The following is an 18,188-nucleotide window of genomic DNA, read 5'->3' on the forward strand; positions in this document are numbered from 1 at the left end:
CCTGGAGAAATGTACATTTTGAATGGTTACAGTACATCTATCAAGCCTCTAACCTCCTTTACTGTGGATTTTTCTATTAGAGTGTTAGGTTTCACCTCTCTTGTCACGATTGCGAAGCAGCTGCACACTGACATTTTAAACACTGAAATGATTTCCAGCTCTGAAGCCTCTTTAAATGCTGTATCAGAGGTCTGTGGGAAGGTAAATGCTGCTTTCATTGTTTAAAACAGCAAACAGCCTTCTTTCTAATTGGATTTCCTTGCAGTTTTCACCACAAAAATGCAGCCGTTTTGTAATTTTATTCAGCATTGTTCAGTGAATTAGCTTTTCCAAAATCACTTTTAGAACCATTTCGCTGATGCAAACGTTCCTCTGTTTTAACTTTACAGAAAGTGATGCATGAAATCAAAATCGTTCATCTGGGTTTCTGTGTCATCTCTTCATCTATTCTTTTGTATTTTTTACCTTAGGGTGATGCAGGCTCCTCTGCAGCAGGCATCAAGGTAAGTCCTAAACCGTTTCTTTTTATGTTTTGTTTTGTTTCTCGTGTGGCTCCTATTAAAGATTCTCAGTTGGACTAATTGCATTTTAAGAACACTTCCCTCCAGACTAAGACCTCAATCACAAAGTGAAAGATAACTCCATGGATTGTTGCATCATCATCATCATCAGTGTGTGATGGAGCATTAGAAATCCATGACCAGAAACTACACTTGTAAAACTCACCTGCAGAGGTTGCTGTACTACATTATGGCTATAGTGGCATATCTGTGTCATGGGTGCCTCATAGCAGAAATCGAACCGTATTCACACACCTTCACAGTTTGGCCATACAATAATTTGAAGGAAGAGTGTCCTTACCACAACACTTTGATATATATTGTAATCCTTTTGGCTCCTTGGTTGCTACACTATGGCAACCAGTTAGGTAACAATAAAGATCCCACCAAGCAGCCATTGGTCCCGCCAGATACATACAGTGTCATGATCAGACTCTTTGTACAATGAAAAATGTGCTGCCAGTCTGGGAAGAAGCACACAAGCCTCCAAAATGTACATAAACATGTTGCCGGGAGACAAAAAGGAAGTCATTCGTTTTTCTGGCTGGAATTCAAAGGTGCAATATATTTGTCAGGAAATATGTGAGACCAGTGGCAGGACTACAACAAGTACAAATGGTCTACTAGCATCGTGTTTGCCTTGCGACGAAAACAAGATTTTCCTAACTTTTCTCATTCCAGCAATGTTCGATGAGTCAAAGAGACCCTGGAGAAATTTATGTGAAATTTGAAACTCCATGTGAAGAGAAATGTGCAGAAGTGAAATGGCTCAAAATAAGCTGTTCTTGGCGTTACATCTTAGTCAATAAACAAGCTACTTAGTAAAGTATGTTGCTTTATTGTGACAAAAGCTAAACGTTAGTTTAAAAGATTGGATTTTGTTCAACCAAATTAGAAACAGTGAATGCTTAGATCAACTAAGTTGACTGTTTCACATATTAAGAAATGGCCTGCCATCCCTAATTCAGCAGAGACATGAAAGCATACATGTAAAGGCAAAATGGAAGCACTTTGAAACAGGCTTTCTACATGTTTAGCATAGTTTTTGTCTGAAATTTATCTGCCTTTCACTCATTTTCAGTTCAGATATTCCTTTAAAGAACCTGAATATTCTTTAAATTGTAGTGTGAAGAGGATGCAAACTTCACTGTCATATTCTTATGACAATTCCTACAACTCCTCTAACAAACCCTGTCCTGGATGAAAAGCCTTATAGCCCACATTAAAGGCATTGATTTATCTCATGGGTTGAGGAGACTTTCATGTCTGAATGACTCACAATTTGGTGTGTTAGTTGAAAGGTTGTCAGTTCGAATCTTGCTCTCCACATTTCTCTTGGACAAAACACTGAACCTCAAGAGGCCCTGATCTGTGGCTCTGCGAGTAATTGTTTATATGAATATGGTCTTTTGTCTAAATCCACTTTTATTGGTCAGAAACACTGGGAAAGTTCTGGATAATCGTCGTGCAGTTCTGGTTAAGATGGCCTGTAAATAAAGCATCTGTGAAGAACACAGTTTATGTCTTACAGGGCGAACCGGGAGAACCTGGACGGAGTGGACAGAAGGTAATCATTACTATTTCTTTTAAATTAAATATTTTTTCACAAATGACCAGAGACTTGCAACAGACAAGTTCTGTCTGCGCATACTGATATGTCTGTTCACAGTGTCAATGCCCATACCTAGACGTACTCAATAGAAGGGGAAGCTTTTATTCCAAGATATTTCATTTAAAGGTTGGTTATCTCAAAGCCTAGTGGAGTCTGTTGTGCAAAATATGTTTTCTACATTCGAAAGGCTCGGTTAAATCTGACACCTAAAGCTGATTGACTATTGTAGAGCTGTGATTCAGTTTTCAGGCTTTACAACCTCTCAGAAACCATACTAACATTTGTGGGTATGTTTCCCTTTTTGTTTAGGATTTATTTATGGTTGTCTAACTTTACCAGACTCTCGCATTAAATAGCTTTGCTTCAGTGCAACTGAAAAGCATTGGCAACTTGTCTACATGTTTATTGCCTTCAGAGGCAACAAACTAAGGTGCTTTGCAAAACTTTGGCTAATCGCATCACCCCAAGCCTTAAAGTATTTTATTGTCACCCTTAAACTTTTCCACAATATGTGGGGAATTTTTTATTTTTATTTTGGTGGGTTTTATAGACCAGCACAAAGTTTTGCATGATTGTGATGTCAAAAGTACATAAATCCAGGATAACCAATCACCTGGAGGTTGCACATCTTTAGTGGCCATTAGGTGAGAAGTGAGCTTCATCCTGTACAGGTAACCAGTCCATTAGAGGGTAACATAGAGACAAACAGGACAAAACAACCAGGCACATACACTGAATGCTAAGGGCACAGGAGTAATTAGCATGCCTGATTTTGGAAGCTGGAGTACACAGAAAGAGCCCCTATATGCACAGAAAGAATGTGTTTACTACATTTTAAATCCATGCCAGGATTTAAATATGTGAACTTCTTCCTGCAAGACAACTGAAACAACTACCCCACTGTTGAATATGAATATTAAGTATTCATATTCAATATCAATTTATTGATATTGAATATTGAATTCAATATTGAATATTGAATATGAATATGACCTACCTTCATATTCAATTTCAATATGAATACAACTGTAAAAGCCTCAAACGTTTGTTAGAGAACATTAGTGAACGATCAACCCTCCTTGGAGAAGTAATAATCAAAGACATATCCCAAGCTTCGAACATCTCATGGAGCATCGTTTGTTACATGATCCGAAAATAGAACAAGTGTGGTTCTGTAAACGTACCAAGTCATTTACAGAACCACATCTAAACTGCAAAGATCCATAGCCAAGGTAGGAGAGTCTGTTACCAGATCACTTCACAAATCTGGCCTTTATTAAAAAGCAGCAAGAACAATACCATAAAGAATCTTTTTGATGTTTTCCCAAGACCAGGTCAGTGGTTCCCAACTCTGGCCCTGCAGGTTTTAGAAGGGTTTCTATTCAAGCAAACCTCATTCAAATGATTGCATTTGAAGTGCTACAGGAGCCTGTTAACCACCCATTCATTTAGACGCCTGTTTGCACTACAGGGTCCGTCTGACATTTTGTTGGCTGGCCCTATTGTCCCAGCCCAGTTTGTGTTTGCATTGTGCCAGTGCAGATTGCTCATGCTTTTCCTCAGCATGCGAGCTGGTCAGAACTGATGGCAAGATAGACGGAGATAATTGCCGGGCAATCCTTGAGGAACACCTGAAAAGAATTGAAACTAGAAGTTCACCTTCCAGGGACAACAACCCTAAACATACAACCTACAAAGGAGAATAATGTGATGTGATATGAAGACTAATGTTCAGATGCTATTTGTCCAATCTGACTGGGCTGGAGGTCATTGTCAGACAATGAGTAAAAATATCAGTCTGTACATGTGAAACGCTAGAAGAGGAGAAAGTCACACTCACAGGCAATAAATACAAATATATTCCACACAATGTTTCTGTTTACTTAAAAATGCTCCACTACTTTGAAGTGGAGCATTCAAGGTAGTGGAGAATGCTCCACTACTTTGTGTTGGTCTATCACATGAAATCCCAATTAAGTGCATCCAAGTTTGCGGTTGTAATGTGACAAATTGCTGAATGGGTTTAGTTGAAGGGCAAAGCACTGTATGAATATCTCTGCTAGGCATTGTAAGTCATTGTGATTAAAACTGTTGCAAACCAGAAAGACCTGACTGCAGCTGCAATTCTGTCACTTTTTAAATCCTGTGTGTTGCGCTTATATCGTTTGTTACATTTTTCCTTTTTCTTGCAAACCAGTTTGATATTTGATGCTGCAGACGAGACGCAAACTGTCTTCTTTTCTCGAATATTTCATACTCAACTTGTTTTTGCAGAAACATCAAAAACTATCTCCAATCATCTTTAGAAATCCAAGGATAATGAAATTTCCCCATTGGCTGATTGCCAATAACTGCTGGTAAAGTGTTTGTCCACAAGAAAGACTTTTATTCACTAATTTACAGTCCCTTTCATAAGCCACAAAGTAACTTTACAGCCTTCTCTCTGATCCCGCAAGTGTCGTTAAAGTTGATCATTCTCGTGCAGCACTAATCATTTCTTTTTCAGAAGCCATAAATACAAGGGGCCTAATTGAGCATTAAATTATTCCCAGTCCAAATTTTTATCTTTGAAGTCTCACAGATGCCTCAGAAAGGACGTGACCTCTGAATTTTTGGGGGTCTTTTTTTTTTTTATTACCTAAAGTTGGATCTCATACTGGGTTTGATGCTCAAACTTCTGGAATTTTGGACTTTTTTTGTCACAGAAAAGTTGGGTAAAATGGGAGCTTCCCACGCTGCCAGACTCTAATGATCTACAAGTCATTGCAGCTCTCCCAAACAGCTTCTGCAACCGTAACCCAACATATCTGACAGTTTTTCCTTTTTAGAAACCAGGACTTTTCACACCTGTCCGAACCAATAAAATCTTCAAACTGAAACTCTGCTGCTCCTTGTTGAGTGTTATAACAAGCACTAATCAGACTGTCAAGCTACAGCTGCATGAGCTAGTATTTAAAAAAAAAGATGCATGTGCCTTCTGTTCTGCTAATGCTCCCATCCCCACTCAAGCAAATGACAGTCAACTCAAGCCAGGAGACTGCTTTCCAGAGCTGCGGCAACTCGATAGCCAGCGAAAACAAAAACAGGAAATAACGTGTCGAGCAAATAAAAACCCCAATGAGCCTACAAATGAGGCTTGACTCAGCTTAGCTTGGCTTGGCTGTAACATGTCGCACTCTTCCTGTGTAGGGAGAGCCAGGACTTCCAGGGCTGCCTGGACTCCCAGGGATAAAGGTAATTGCTTCGCTGTTTTCATCCCCCTCTCAGTCATGTCCACCCGGTGTTGTCCGTGTCCATCCGCTTCTGCCCATCTGAGAGAGCTCAGAGCAACTCAGCTCACCCATTGTCATGGCACTGAGGTCTGACGATCTTGCTTTTTCCATCCTTTGAGGGATTTGCACGCAGACGTGAATGCTCCATCTGCAGGAGCTGCCGACCTACCTTCAACTGCAGTTCAAACTTTGGATTTTAGGGCTGAATTTGTGCAGGATACTTGTGTCACTACGAATTTGTGAATAACATCCGTTTTTAAGAGCTTTAGCCCACTTCCTGAAAATGTGGAGAGTCTGGAAATTCTGCTGTTGGCGAGTTTGTTCAGATGCTTTCAATTTGAACTCTAAGGATAACTTTTCTGCAGTTAGCAGCTTACCTAGAGTGGATAACTCTGAATGTCTTCAGCAGGGGTGAAATTTAGTCATTGAAAAAATTTCACAAACGGATGTTTGTTTCAGATAAACTTTATTGTCAGTTAAAGTTTCTAAAGATGTTTTTTACTTTCCCCTAAAAATGTAGGTGATTGATTTATTTATATTTACGTAAAAACACAATGTGTGTACCACACAAAATGATGATGGCTCCCGTGTGCTGTCCTACAGTTGACACTTGTGTACTTTACCATGACATATCTGCTTATTTTCTAGGTAATTGAGTATTTTGAAAAGCAAAACGACACTAACTTACCTTCTGCTGACAGACGTTTATTGAAGTCACATGATATTTTCTTACAGTATACATTATCAGCTTCAGAAAATCAAAGTTGTTGGTCATCTGGTACAAAAAAGAAATAAAACTGTAAGAGTATGGTATAGCGAACGATCAGCCAGCACTGCCAATATTATGAGTGAGACATCGACTGGTCTCATTAAAAATCAGTCACTAAAATAAATCTGGTGAGTCGCTTTCCTGTTCTTTAGCTCTTGAGAAAGTTTGTTGGTTTCTGTTCACCGATTTACAACAGCAATGTCTTGTTGCTGGCTACACCTTGCCGCTCAGGTGGAGCTGCTCCCCCTACAGGTCAGTTGTAGAAACTGACCATTGTTCTCTGGCAATAAAAGAAAACTGCTTTGTTTCCTACTTCAATTTCTCACTCATTTTCAAGAAGGGTTTCACTTTGAAATGATTTAGCGCGATGGCGTGCCATGATATCTCGTTACACTCTTAGTCATCAGTGTAAATGTCCATGTAAGGCAAATATGGGAGCAGTTTAAAGGTCTATAAAATAGAGGGTTCTCGTTCACAACTGTGAAATATTTGAGATTTGAATAATTTGAAATTGTTTCCAGATCCCAGAAATCCACTTTGGTTTTGACCCCCCACCCCCTCCAGTCAGCTTCCTCCTTTGAGGAACACTGCTTAATTAAATTTAGACCTTCAAAAAGTTATCAGGATTGTGAGACATTAGGTTCTCATAAACTGTCCACAGAACCCCAGTTTAATCCATGTCGTTTAGGGGAGGAAGTTTAGTCACATCTTTAGAATTTATTTTCTTTTTAGTTTGGAAAGCAATAGCACAGAAGCTAAACATGCAACAAGCACTTAGTAACCTTCTCATGTGAGTGTAGTCATATAAACGTATATCAGGACCATTGGCTTGAAAACTAACGTGTTTAAGCTGTGAATGCTGACACAGGCATGATGCTGATGCTTGTTCCTGTTTTTGGTTTGTGTTTCTCTCTCTCCCTTTTTCTTTACGTGCCTGCAACGTGTTTGGCTTGTAAAAAAAAAACAAACAAAAACCCCAACAACAACCTTTTATTTTACATTTTGTACACTCCTGTTTTTACTTAGCAGGCCTGCATGTTTGATGTGATTCTAAAAAGTTCCGCTAACGTGGCACTTTAACAGGTTCTGAGCTGTTATTCTTCTTCCGCATACTTTGCTGTTTGGTTTAACACTTAGAGAACTACATGCGCATCACTTCATCGAGGGCTTCCTGAGCACCTGAAGCACTCTAGAAGGAACTTTGGTTGCTGCTTTAGAACCAAGTGTGGCACAAATCGAGGGCAGCATCACACCTCATACTGGAAGCTGGGTAAAAACGTGAAGTGCATTTTTTTTTTTTTCCCACACTCTAACTTATTTCTTAGGGTCTTGATGAGTTTCTGCTAAGGCCCGTCGTATCATATGTTCAGGCTCATGAGAAAGAAAAATGTTAGTATATGTGGAACTAAAGGAGCAATTAACAAATTGCCTGTCGTTGTGATTAATGCATGCGATCCTCAGTCTGCAGTCTGTGCACGTGGGAGTGTGCGAGCAGCAGTAAGTGCATGCCTGTCCTCATGAATGTATTCGGTCACTGATCTTGCGTGTGCCGTTTAGCGCTCATCAGAAACACCGAGTGGAAAAGTGAGTAATGGTTGTTTTTGTTGTTGTTTTTATTTTATTCTTTCGAATGTCTTTCAGGGTGAGCCAGGATTCCTCGGCCCCCAGGGAGAACCAGGACTTCCAGGACTCCCAGGAACTAAAGTGAGTGACATCAGTTTCCCTGACTGATCCTCTTCAGGTTGCGACAGTGATCGGCGACGAATCAGATGTGACGTGTTTGACAGATTTTAATAACACTGTGCTAACAGAACAGCAGATAGCGTATTGTCGTGTCACCAATGTTATTAAAACTCAGTCTCCACTAAATGTCAGACTGAAGCGGTCAGAATGAGCTAATCCTCTGCTGCTTCCTTTGAGTCATGACATTATCCTACTGTGGGGCCAGGGGTGATGATCCAAACATCAGGCAGCTTGCAGTGCTTTGATAATCAGAATGTATTCTCCTTGCATCACCCTCTACTGCTTTGAGCAACATTTTGTTAGTTTTATAGGGAACTAAAGGCAGAACTGTACTGGGACACTCATAACTCGGTTTTATTACAATTAAATTACATATAAATAAGGGCTTTGCAAGTTCTGTTCTGTAGCTGCTGATTTTACTCTCTTGGAAGATGATCTGGTGCAGAGAGGTTTCCCCCTTTTTGCCAACAACTGTGCCACAAGGTTTTACTTTATACTGTGTGCTGGACAGCTAGTGCAATGTTTCAGTGGGACCAAAAAAAACTTAGCAGAACTTATTTATCCTCATCAACTTAAACTGGGGTTGTTACCTCATTTTTAAGGGTGCAACTGTTTTCCAAAAATATCTACGGTGTAAAAGTCATGAGTCATCATTGAGTTCCCTTTAGTTTGATCCTTCCTTCTAGCAATTTACACAGGTTTTGTGAAGTTGTAGAAAGTTTCAATTCCGCCAACTGCCTTTTTTGCTGCTGAGAAAACATAATTATTTAGAAGGCTTTGGTTCCATATGCGCGGATACAGGTTTTTTTCCCCCCTCGTTTTTCTGCGGATTCAAAGATGTGTGGATGAAAATAATCCATTTGTTTTGGAGGGGATATACTCCCAACTTCTGAGGGTGCACTGAACGCGGTGTACTTGGGAACAAAATGGATTTGACCTACAGTAACAGGTACATGCTGCTGTAGTTGGCGTCAGTGTCACATGCACCACCAGTGGGTGTGGGTGCGCTAAACCTATGTCCTGACGCTGCATATCTAAGTTAAAACTGCAGGTGAAGACTTACACCACACAAAAATCTAAAACACAATATAAACATCTGTGACATTTTAGCTGGTTATTGAGGTCACTAGTCAAGGACGATGGCTGGTTTTTAACAGACCCAATAAGTGATGATCTTCAGGTAATGTTGATGGCTGTATGCCAGATGCAGGGCTGGTGGTGGTTGATTCTTGAAGATGTGTCATTTTTCCTTTAAATAACATTGTTTAGTTAGTTCTAAGCTACATTTTGAGGATCCTCTGAAGAGTTGAAGCCTGTTGGATGAGACATAAAATTCCATTAAAAAGCAGTTCAGCTGCCTTCTAATGAAGCACCAAGAAGATAATGCCTTCAAATTGTTTATTTAGAAAATTAGCTGCTAGCAGTCTTTGTGATTAATGCATGCAAAATCAAAATTTTATGTTTCTTAAGTTAAATCTGTTGAAAATCCTAAAGATAAAATGAAGAGAATAGCACTTTATCACTAATGTGGTTTAAATAGAGCTGTTAGCTGCAGCAAGATCGACTGGAGGATCATGTATCCTGCATTATGTCTCTACTGGATTTTTTTTCTGTGACTGATAAACATAAATTTCAGACATTAATTGGCTGTAAATGCCCTTTAAGCAATTTGTAGTTTGTCCTGCATTAATCTTTTCACAAACTAGACAATATGCAATCAAAGTCAAATATATATGCAACTAAATAATAGTAAAAAGGAAAAACAGCCAAAATTCATAGAATATGAAAAGGCCTTCGGAAAGTCTGGAGAACAAGAGACCATCAAGTCCATTTGAAAGGATTTCAGGAGAAAGACTGGCTGCTTGGAAAGAAAGTGTAAAAAGAGCAAAAGTTTGTGTGGTTGTAAATGAACGTAGAATAAAACAAAACAACTTATTTTTGCTGCATAACGACCCTTGAAGGCCAGGACTCGCCATGTTTCTGGTGTTTCCCTACTCAACAAAACTAAATCAAGTGAACAGTTCCTGAGCGCGCCACTGCTGACCTAGAAGACTTAGGTCTTGGGTAAATATCCATTTGAAGATGAAGTAATTTATCCATTTGATTCAGCTGTGTCGGAGCATATCTTAGACATGCAGCGTCCTCTTCTAAAGCTTTTCTCCCACCTATAAAAACACCCATGTGGTTTTGTTCAGTCACTATTTGTTGACCCAGTGACGGTCTTATGAACAGCATGTGTTGTGGTCTTAACAGGGCGAGAAAGGTGACCATGGACCAGCAGGAAAGGGTGATCGGGGAGAAATCGGACCTGCTGGGCCGAAGGTGAGGATATGAAGCACACATGCAGGATCCCCTTCACCTGACCGATGGCAGGATGAACGAGGCTCATTCTTGTGACTTTGCTGCCATCTAGAGTATTCCTTCTGAAAACAGCATTTATCCTGTTTCAAATCCTGAAAAGTCAAACTTACTCATTAACACACTAAGAAATTCCCCTTTTTTTTTTTTCCAAAGAAGAAAGGTGTTTCAACGATCATTACCATTACGTTTGAGGATCTTAAGGTGTTGGAGTTACATAAACCGACTCTAAATGAGTTCACCGTTTTGTTTATGTCTGCCAACGACCCTGCTGGGAGCGTAAGCTGCAGTCTAAACTTAGAGGACTCAGATGACTCTGGTACATATCCTGTTAGAAGCCCCAAGTTAAACCTAGGATTAGTTAGGGAGAGTGTTCAAATAAACACATTCTCTATTGCTCAGCAGTAACAAGATAAGATGTTTGTTTTTAAGCTTTGTTTTTAACCCAGGTGTTGGTTCCCCAGGAGGAGTCTGGGACGTTGATGATATTTCCACACTGAAATGTGCATCAGATGTCCGCTTCAAGTAATTTAATACCTGAGATGTATAGTTTAATTTATTTTACTACCCTTGGCAGGGTTCACAAGGGGAATCTGGTATGCCTGGACCTAAAGGGTCAAAGGTGAGTGCGGCTCAGATGCTTTCTTTGATTTTGTGAATTACAGACGTTCACAACACCTTTCTGAGCTTTTGGTACCCCTGGTAACAATGAGGAATGAGGTTGAATATTATCAAATGCTGACAATTTTAAAGCCCAAGCTCTTAAAATAAATATATATTTATATATATCTGTTGATAGAAAGGTAGATTTGTGATATTTTCTTGTGAAGCTATTTTAAGTTATTTCCTCACTTATGAAGAATAACGCCTTCTGTACATCATGTTCTCTAGTTTTTCCCATTTTGAAGAGTTTGTTGAAGAAACAGAACACAGATATGTTATACAAATTATAAATATGCTAAAACCTTTATTTGGTTTTTTTTTCTTCTGTTTATTTTGTGAGACAGTGGTATTTTTTTATGATGATAAGTATTTATTCTAAGAGTCTATGACACAACTTTACCAGGAGTACCATTACGTATAAAATGCACTGCGGCTAATTTCTGCATTTTGAAATGCAATCGTATAAAAAATACTCAAAGAAAGAAAATACAGATTTAGAAAAAGATGTCAAACATAAATGTATGTATCAATGTAAAAAAATCACATTTCATTTTTGTGCTGTTGCTTTTTAATTCCTCTGTTGTGATCATTTGAAAACCTATATCATGATTCATTCCTTCTCAGAAAAAGTCTTCTCATAAGGCTTTTTATTTATTTATTTCCCCTCTTAAAACTTGTACACATGCAAATTCTTACTTGTTGTTTCATGTAAGGGGGATACTGGAGATAAAGGAGATCTGGGATCTGTTGGCCCAAGAGTAAGCACTTATTTCAATTCCTTAAATTGTTCACTTAGTAATTCTGCATGCTTTTACTCAAACTTTATGAACTCTAAGAACTGCTCACCACTAGGGGGCAGAAATGACCTCTTAGTCAGAGTAAGATGCTGAAATCAGGACGTGTCCTTTTTGTTGATACGTGGTTCTTGGTGTGTTGCAGGGTCCTCCCGGGCAGAAAGGAGACAGAGGAGCCACTGAAATCATCGACTACAATGGAAACATCGAAGAAGCTCTGCAGGTCTGACATGTTATTGCCTATCTGGTACATTTTTATCCCTCTCATGTCCACCAGAGGAAAGAGCACAATGAAAGTTCACCTTTTTGTTTGCCTTGGCCTCACTGAAGTATAACTAATGCTCCATCATGCCATGCTGACACCAACATTTTCCTGTAAAGATAATCTCCAGTTTCTGTCACTTGGCCTTTGTTCATGTGTCAGATAAATAGAAAAAGTCTCTTAAGCGCAACTGAAGAAAGGTTTCAAGTGACCTGTGTAATCTTGTCTCTTACCTGCTTTCCGTTCCCACTCTTTCGGCCCCCTGCAGAGGATTACCACTATTACAGTCACGGTAAATAGGTTGTGTGTGTATTCTGTGCATTGTGTCATCATCACGTTTGATCCATCTTTGTCCCAGCATGGAGCCGTCGCCACACCAGCACTGGTTTGCACGGCCCTGTGTGTGTGTGTGTGGGTGTGTGTTCATACGTCCAGCAGTGTGTTTGCTTTACAGTGAATGAAGCAGCGTCCTGTGTCACCGTTGTGCATCTGTGTAACAGTCTGTACACTAAGTGTCTGAAGAATATATTTTAAAATAATAATTTGCTTTCTTTCATCTAGCTCCAAGAAGTTAGAATTAAAATACATTCAGGCAAATATATCTTAGTATGTGAGCAAAAAAGATAATTTTCGACTTTCTGATTACTCAACAAATTTTGCCTTCACAGTTATTTCTTTTTCAGCAAATTGTTACAATAAAGTTTCTTTTAAACTTTTGCTTCTTCACACAGGCCAATTTCAAGATGTTAGGACACAAACATGTCGAACTTATTTTAGATATTTACAAATTACAAAAGCATAACAGATGGGGGTCTTTTTCCACAACAAAGCATATGAAATTAAATACCGTAACAAGTCACCTGTGTTTAGAAATGTGTTCAACATGGTTTATGTTTAGATTTTCTTATTTTACAATAAAAAATTTTTAAAGTCTTTGCTCAACGGAGTCTGAGTACATTTTGAAGACAGTGCTTCTACTCTTTAGCTCCCTCAAGACAGTGGCATGTTTATTACTGATTAAACATTAGCTTTAATAACATAGAACTACATAAATTTTAACGTTTAATCAGTAATACGTTTATAACAGATTTATGTCAAATCATGATTTCTAGGTTAATGTGAAATTGTCATAAAGACATTTTGAACAATGTCAACTTTGTATTAAAAATGTCATGATTTACCAAATGACACTTTATGACAACAGTCATAAGTATTCATGAAGACTTTCACATGACATGTTTATGACAGTGTCATGACAGTCTTATTCACAACCCGTCAAAGAAAGTGTTTCCAAAAATTAAAATTAAGAGACCATTGAAAAAGTTTGCGTTTCTCAGATTTATAGAAAGGTGCTTTAGTAAAATAAGCATTTTAATTCTATAAATTGTTGACAGCATTTCTGAGAAATTCCAAAATCAAACGTTATAATTTATCTGCATTAATGGACAAAATCAAAGAAATACTTTACTTTTGGACCATAAACAATAGAAGGACAAGTCCATTTTGACTTTAAAACACAATTTTAATGTTTAAAATAAAGGCAGAATTCAGAAATCAATATTTAGTAGAATAACTATGGGTTTTGGTGATCTCTATGTAAAAAGATATGTAGAATCCAAGTCTGTTGTCAAATATCTGTCTTGTAGAGATGCTAATTTTTAACTTCAGAGACATTTTACAGCGGTAAATTTATAACTTATTGCACAGTATTGCATACTGGTGGGATTTTTGTTGATTTATTTTCCATATATTCAGAACTTAATAACATGGATGCTTGTCAGTTCTAATAAAAATGTTCTCTGTTGTTTTAATTGGTGGAATATGGGCTATTTATAACATTATAAAGCAATGTCTACATTCTAACATCCAAATGTGATTTTTGTGGTTGTAATTCACTCTTTGTTCTGATCTTTGCATGTGATGTGAGACTGACTTCTAATGTAGTTCTATTGAACTAAATCACCTATCTCATGGTGTTTTTTTTTTTATTTTAAAAACTGTTATGATGGTGTAAATATCTTGTGAAGGTAATAGATTCTTCTCAGAGCTGGTTTCTGTCACTTTTTTTGGACAGGGTCCTCCTGGGCCACCCGGACCAATAGGACCACCAGGCTTCAAGGTGACATTTTTACCCTCATGTCTAAATCTTAATTCAGGTGTCACGTTCTATGGTGTAAAGCGTATTATGCAACATCTAAACATTTAATTGCAGGGTGTGCTATTTTTGTAACCATGCTGCCTATTTGTGTGGTTTTAGGGAGATCGCGGTCTGCCTGGTCTTCCTGGACTCGATGGGGAGAGAGTGAGTAGATGGCTTTACTCAGATAGAAGCTCCAAATGTGGTTTTTGCAAACATTCTGTGAATTACAAACCAATTGTTACATTCTGTGCAAGAAGTCCACTTATGTAAATAAACAGAACTGGTCAGATGTAAAGATTTCACGGATTGAGTTAAGGTCTCTGTTGCAAAATTTGCTCTGAACTTGCCCTTGAACATGAGTAAGTGAAGTTTGTAGTACCTGTGAGGTAATTTGAAGAATTATGAATTAAAACCGAATCATCTGTGTGTGTGTGTGTGTGTGTGTGTGTGTGTGTGTGTGTGTGTGTGTGTGTGTGTGTGTGTGTGTGTGTGTGTGTGTGTGTGTGTGCGTGTGGCACCTCTCTCAGGGCTATAAAGGTTCCAAGGGAGACATGGGAATGCCCGGAGCGTCAGGGGAGAAAGGAAGCACTGGTTTACCTGGCTTACCTGTAAGAATCACACACATTATTGGAGTAACAAAGGTTTCTTAAAATGTATCGTTATTCAACATGTTCAAACAACTTACCTCATGATGCTTGTTTATAACAGGGAATTAACGGAGCAAAAGGAGACAAAGGAGATCCAGGACTTCCAGGTCCGCAAGGTCCATCTGTGAGTAACGTACAGATAATACAAATGCATTAAATAGAGTTGGGAGCTTTTTATAGCCAAACATGCAGGGAACTATTGTTATCATAAAATAGAGTGAAAGTAATGTTTTCATTTGAGGATTTAGTTGTGTCATTTTTTTACATTTTCAGATAACTGGCCCTCCAGGGCCACCAGGACCCCACGGGCCCTCAGGACCCATGGTGAGTTTTTTTTTTTTTTTTAATAGTTTCCCTGGACAAAATATATAAGGCAAACCCTGTTTGTTTTTGGTTTGTTTATTAGTTCAAGAGAAAATCCTCTGATGCTCCTAAATCAAGAAATGACCTCATTATTTACCTTTTGACCGAAAGTGTCCCTTTTGAATGTTTTTCAGGGACCCCATGGCTTCCCGGGGCCTAAGGTAAATGTTTAAAATACATTAAGAGATACAGTGAAAATTGTTCACATATGGGATATTAGTTTCTTTCAGCCAAAACCCTGTGCTGAAATGCACCAGGCATCTCTCTGTACTTTTTAATGTACAGTGGCATGTGGAAAATTGTTTGTACCTCTTTCAATAATAAACCGTTCCTCTGCATTACAACTGTCTTATTGTTACAACCTTCTTATTGTTGCTGAGCAGCTTTCTCCATGTTTTCACTGGTTTTTTGAGAATTTACCTCCCAAGTCTTTAAGGTTGGAAGGTCTCAAACTCAACTCTACTCTTTAGCTCCCTCAAAGATTTTTTTCCCCATCAGATTCCTGTCAATACTCAACCTTGGCCACTTCAAAACATTACTTCAATTAAAGTAATTGAAGTACTTTAATTACTTCAAGTAGTAATTAAATAGGGGTCTCTACACTAACAGGGTACAGATAATCTGGTACTTATTTGTCCATTTGAAGAAAAATCTTGCTTACAAGAAAATACATAACCACTCTACAGATTAATTAGCTCTTGTTGATGTCTTTCTAATTTGATACTTTCAAGCCTTTCAACTGACTAGGTTAATGAATGGTTAAGCGTGAGTTTAGAAATGCCTTATTGCAGTAGATCTTTAATATTGTAGAAGTCTAAAGCGGATCCTAGGAAGGTCCTTCGATCTTCTGCAGATCAGCTGCAACACAGTCCTCTACCCAAAATCTTTCCGTCCCACAGCTACGACCACAGAGAAGCTGCTTCTGCTTCTGTGAAATTCTCTCTTTGCACAGCCTGTCAGGTTATGTGTCACTTATCTTGGTATGTCCAAAGGGCTGCAGTTGTGTCGTGCATTTCCATTCTCACATTAAACTATTACTTTTTGGGTTGTCTGAGTAATGAAGACCGCATATTTAGATTTTTTATTGTCCAACATCCATCTGTTTTTCAACGATGCACCGCTTTAATTTTAATGTCTAAAAATCACATCAAAATTAATTGCAATTTTAGATTTCTAGGCGACATAAAGTTCAGCGTTTTAAGCAGCATGAAGGCATTAAACATCAGCTTTGCGTAATCATCTTCTACTTCGACTCTCTGTAGGGAGAACCCGGTTTGCACGGACTAAAGGGCATGAGAGGGGAACCGGGACACAAAGGAGATCGTGGACATATGGGTCTCCCTGTGAGTTGATCAGTAGTACAAAACATCTTTTAAGAAAATTCTCTTCCATCTTAGATTATTCATTTTATTTGATCAAGGTACTAGTTGCACATATATGTTTGTTTACATGAGTTTGTGTGTACTTGCGTGTGTCCAAAGTGCCTTGTCCATGTTCTGTCTTCATTTTCATTTGCCTGGTCTGACTACCTAAGCCAAAGCTCCCTGTGATTTAGTTTGTTGTGAACCCTGCCATCAACCTGTCCTAATAATAGTGTTCATCTGGTACTAATCCCGCCTTGTTCATGTCACTCATACCTCCATAACCTCACAGGGAGCCTCCGGCTTGGACGGCAAGCCCGGAATTAGGGTGAGTGTCATGTGTTCAAGGGGCTTCACCACCCAACATCTTTCTTTCTCTCTCCCACCATGAAGTTCATTTTTTTCCCTGGTTTTCTTGTCAACATATTATTTGCACATTGCTCCAAAATGCAAATAATGTAAGCTCTTTTTTTTTTCAGTATACTTTTCATGTTATCAATCCTCTAAGCTAAATGAAGGCACAGAAAGCTGCTACAGAAAACATTTTGAGACTCCTGTTTTGTCCTGTGTCGCATTAACACACACTCATACATTAACTGTGTCAGCAGTGTCGTAAGCGTCCTTTGTGGCCAATGCACGTCTACGAGCTGTGTGTGCTGGTTGTAGCTCGGGTCCTATAAGAATACCGTACAATTATGTCACTTTTTTTTTTTATGAAAACAGAGCGGCCATTATTCTAAAAGTGTTAACTCACCCTGGCAACAATACTCTCTGCAGGGCACAGACGGGCCTCCTGGTCCAGCTGGTCCAGCCGGGCCGAAGGGTGACATTGTAAGGCTGAAACTGCGTTCTTTTCAAAGAACGATGCTGCTCATGCTGACCCACAATTTTGAGAAATTTTTATGAAGTATAAAAATCTATTGACATAGATTTATTTGTCACAGGGTGAGAAAGGTGCACCAGGTGAGCCAGGACCTCGAGGACCTTATGGACTACCTGTAAGTTTTACAACATTATCATGCATTTCATAGATATGAGACGACAAACAGGGGTTAAAATCATAGGCACATATCAGGAATTAACAGGTTTAACTAGTTTTTGGCAGTAATTACATTTTTTTTTCTCTCTCCAGGGAGCCGCCGGAACGCCAGGTTTGGATGTAAGTTGGTTTGACTCTTTAGTCTTACGAGTTAGCTTATGAGTAGAAGCAGCTAAACTTTACAGAAAAAATGTAAAAATAAAAATCACTATTTTTTGTTTATAGAAGTAAAATAATAAAAATTTAACTGAAATGCAATCTCTTCTTAACATTTCTGTTTATGTACAAATTAATCTTAGAGGTGGATCATAGTTTCCTATTACAGAAAGTTAGAGAAGTTATGTTTTAAAACAAAACTATTAATATAAAAGGAAGGTCTATGGGATTATGTTCCTGATTTTTTTGAAGAATTTTTATAAATCATTGTTTTTTTAACATCCCACCTCAAGCTGCTCACTGCCATTTTCCCCCATAATTTTCCTAGTGATAGAAAGGATCCTAATGGCATGCTTTCTCCTGGTTTTTGTATTGAGAAGCTTTTTAGGTTAAAACTTAATTTATGCTTGACATATTTACATTCTGCTCAGAAATGAGGGGCACTGAAT

The 18,188-nt window shown here is 38.5% G+C and overlaps 1 protein-coding gene across 1 annotated transcript in view; it reads left to right on the forward strand.

The window, feature by feature from the left end:
• LOC129373174 (collagen alpha-1(XXV) chain) overlaps positions 1 to 18,188 on the forward strand; it is a 186,049-nt gene that overhangs the window by 155,360 nt on the left and 12,501 nt on the right. The window contains exons 16-35 of the mRNA XM_055050960.1: positions 471 to 503; positions 2,092 to 2,127; positions 5,362 to 5,406; positions 7,855 to 7,917; positions 10,210 to 10,278; positions 10,892 to 10,936; positions 11,691 to 11,735; positions 11,917 to 11,994; positions 12,302 to 12,325; positions 14,108 to 14,152; positions 14,291 to 14,335; positions 14,701 to 14,781; positions 14,882 to 14,944; positions 15,094 to 15,144; positions 15,318 to 15,344; positions 16,446 to 16,526; positions 16,837 to 16,872; positions 17,322 to 17,375; positions 17,489 to 17,542; positions 17,677 to 17,703. Of these exons, the coding sequence (XP_054906935.1) occupies positions 471 to 503; positions 2,092 to 2,127; positions 5,362 to 5,406; positions 7,855 to 7,917; positions 10,210 to 10,278; positions 10,892 to 10,936; positions 11,691 to 11,735; positions 11,917 to 11,994; positions 12,302 to 12,325; positions 14,108 to 14,152; positions 14,291 to 14,335; positions 14,701 to 14,781; positions 14,882 to 14,944; positions 15,094 to 15,144; positions 15,318 to 15,344; positions 16,446 to 16,526; positions 16,837 to 16,872; positions 17,322 to 17,375; positions 17,489 to 17,542; positions 17,677 to 17,703 (1,002 nt within the window). The remainder of the gene's footprint in view (positions 1 to 470; positions 504 to 2,091; positions 2,128 to 5,361; positions 5,407 to 7,854; positions 7,918 to 10,209; positions 10,279 to 10,891; positions 10,937 to 11,690; positions 11,736 to 11,916; positions 11,995 to 12,301; positions 12,326 to 14,107; positions 14,153 to 14,290; positions 14,336 to 14,700; positions 14,782 to 14,881; positions 14,945 to 15,093; positions 15,145 to 15,317; positions 15,345 to 16,445; positions 16,527 to 16,836; positions 16,873 to 17,321; positions 17,376 to 17,488; positions 17,543 to 17,676; positions 17,704 to 18,188) is intronic.

The sequence above is a fragment of the Poeciliopsis prolifica genome, unplaced genomic scaffold, assembly GCF_027474105.1.
Source record: "Poeciliopsis prolifica strain line A6 unplaced genomic scaffold, Auburn_PproV2 SCAFFOLD032, whole genome shotgun sequence".
In the NCBI taxonomy this organism is placed as follows: Eukaryota; Metazoa; Chordata; class Actinopteri; order Cyprinodontiformes; family Poeciliidae; genus Poeciliopsis; species Poeciliopsis prolifica.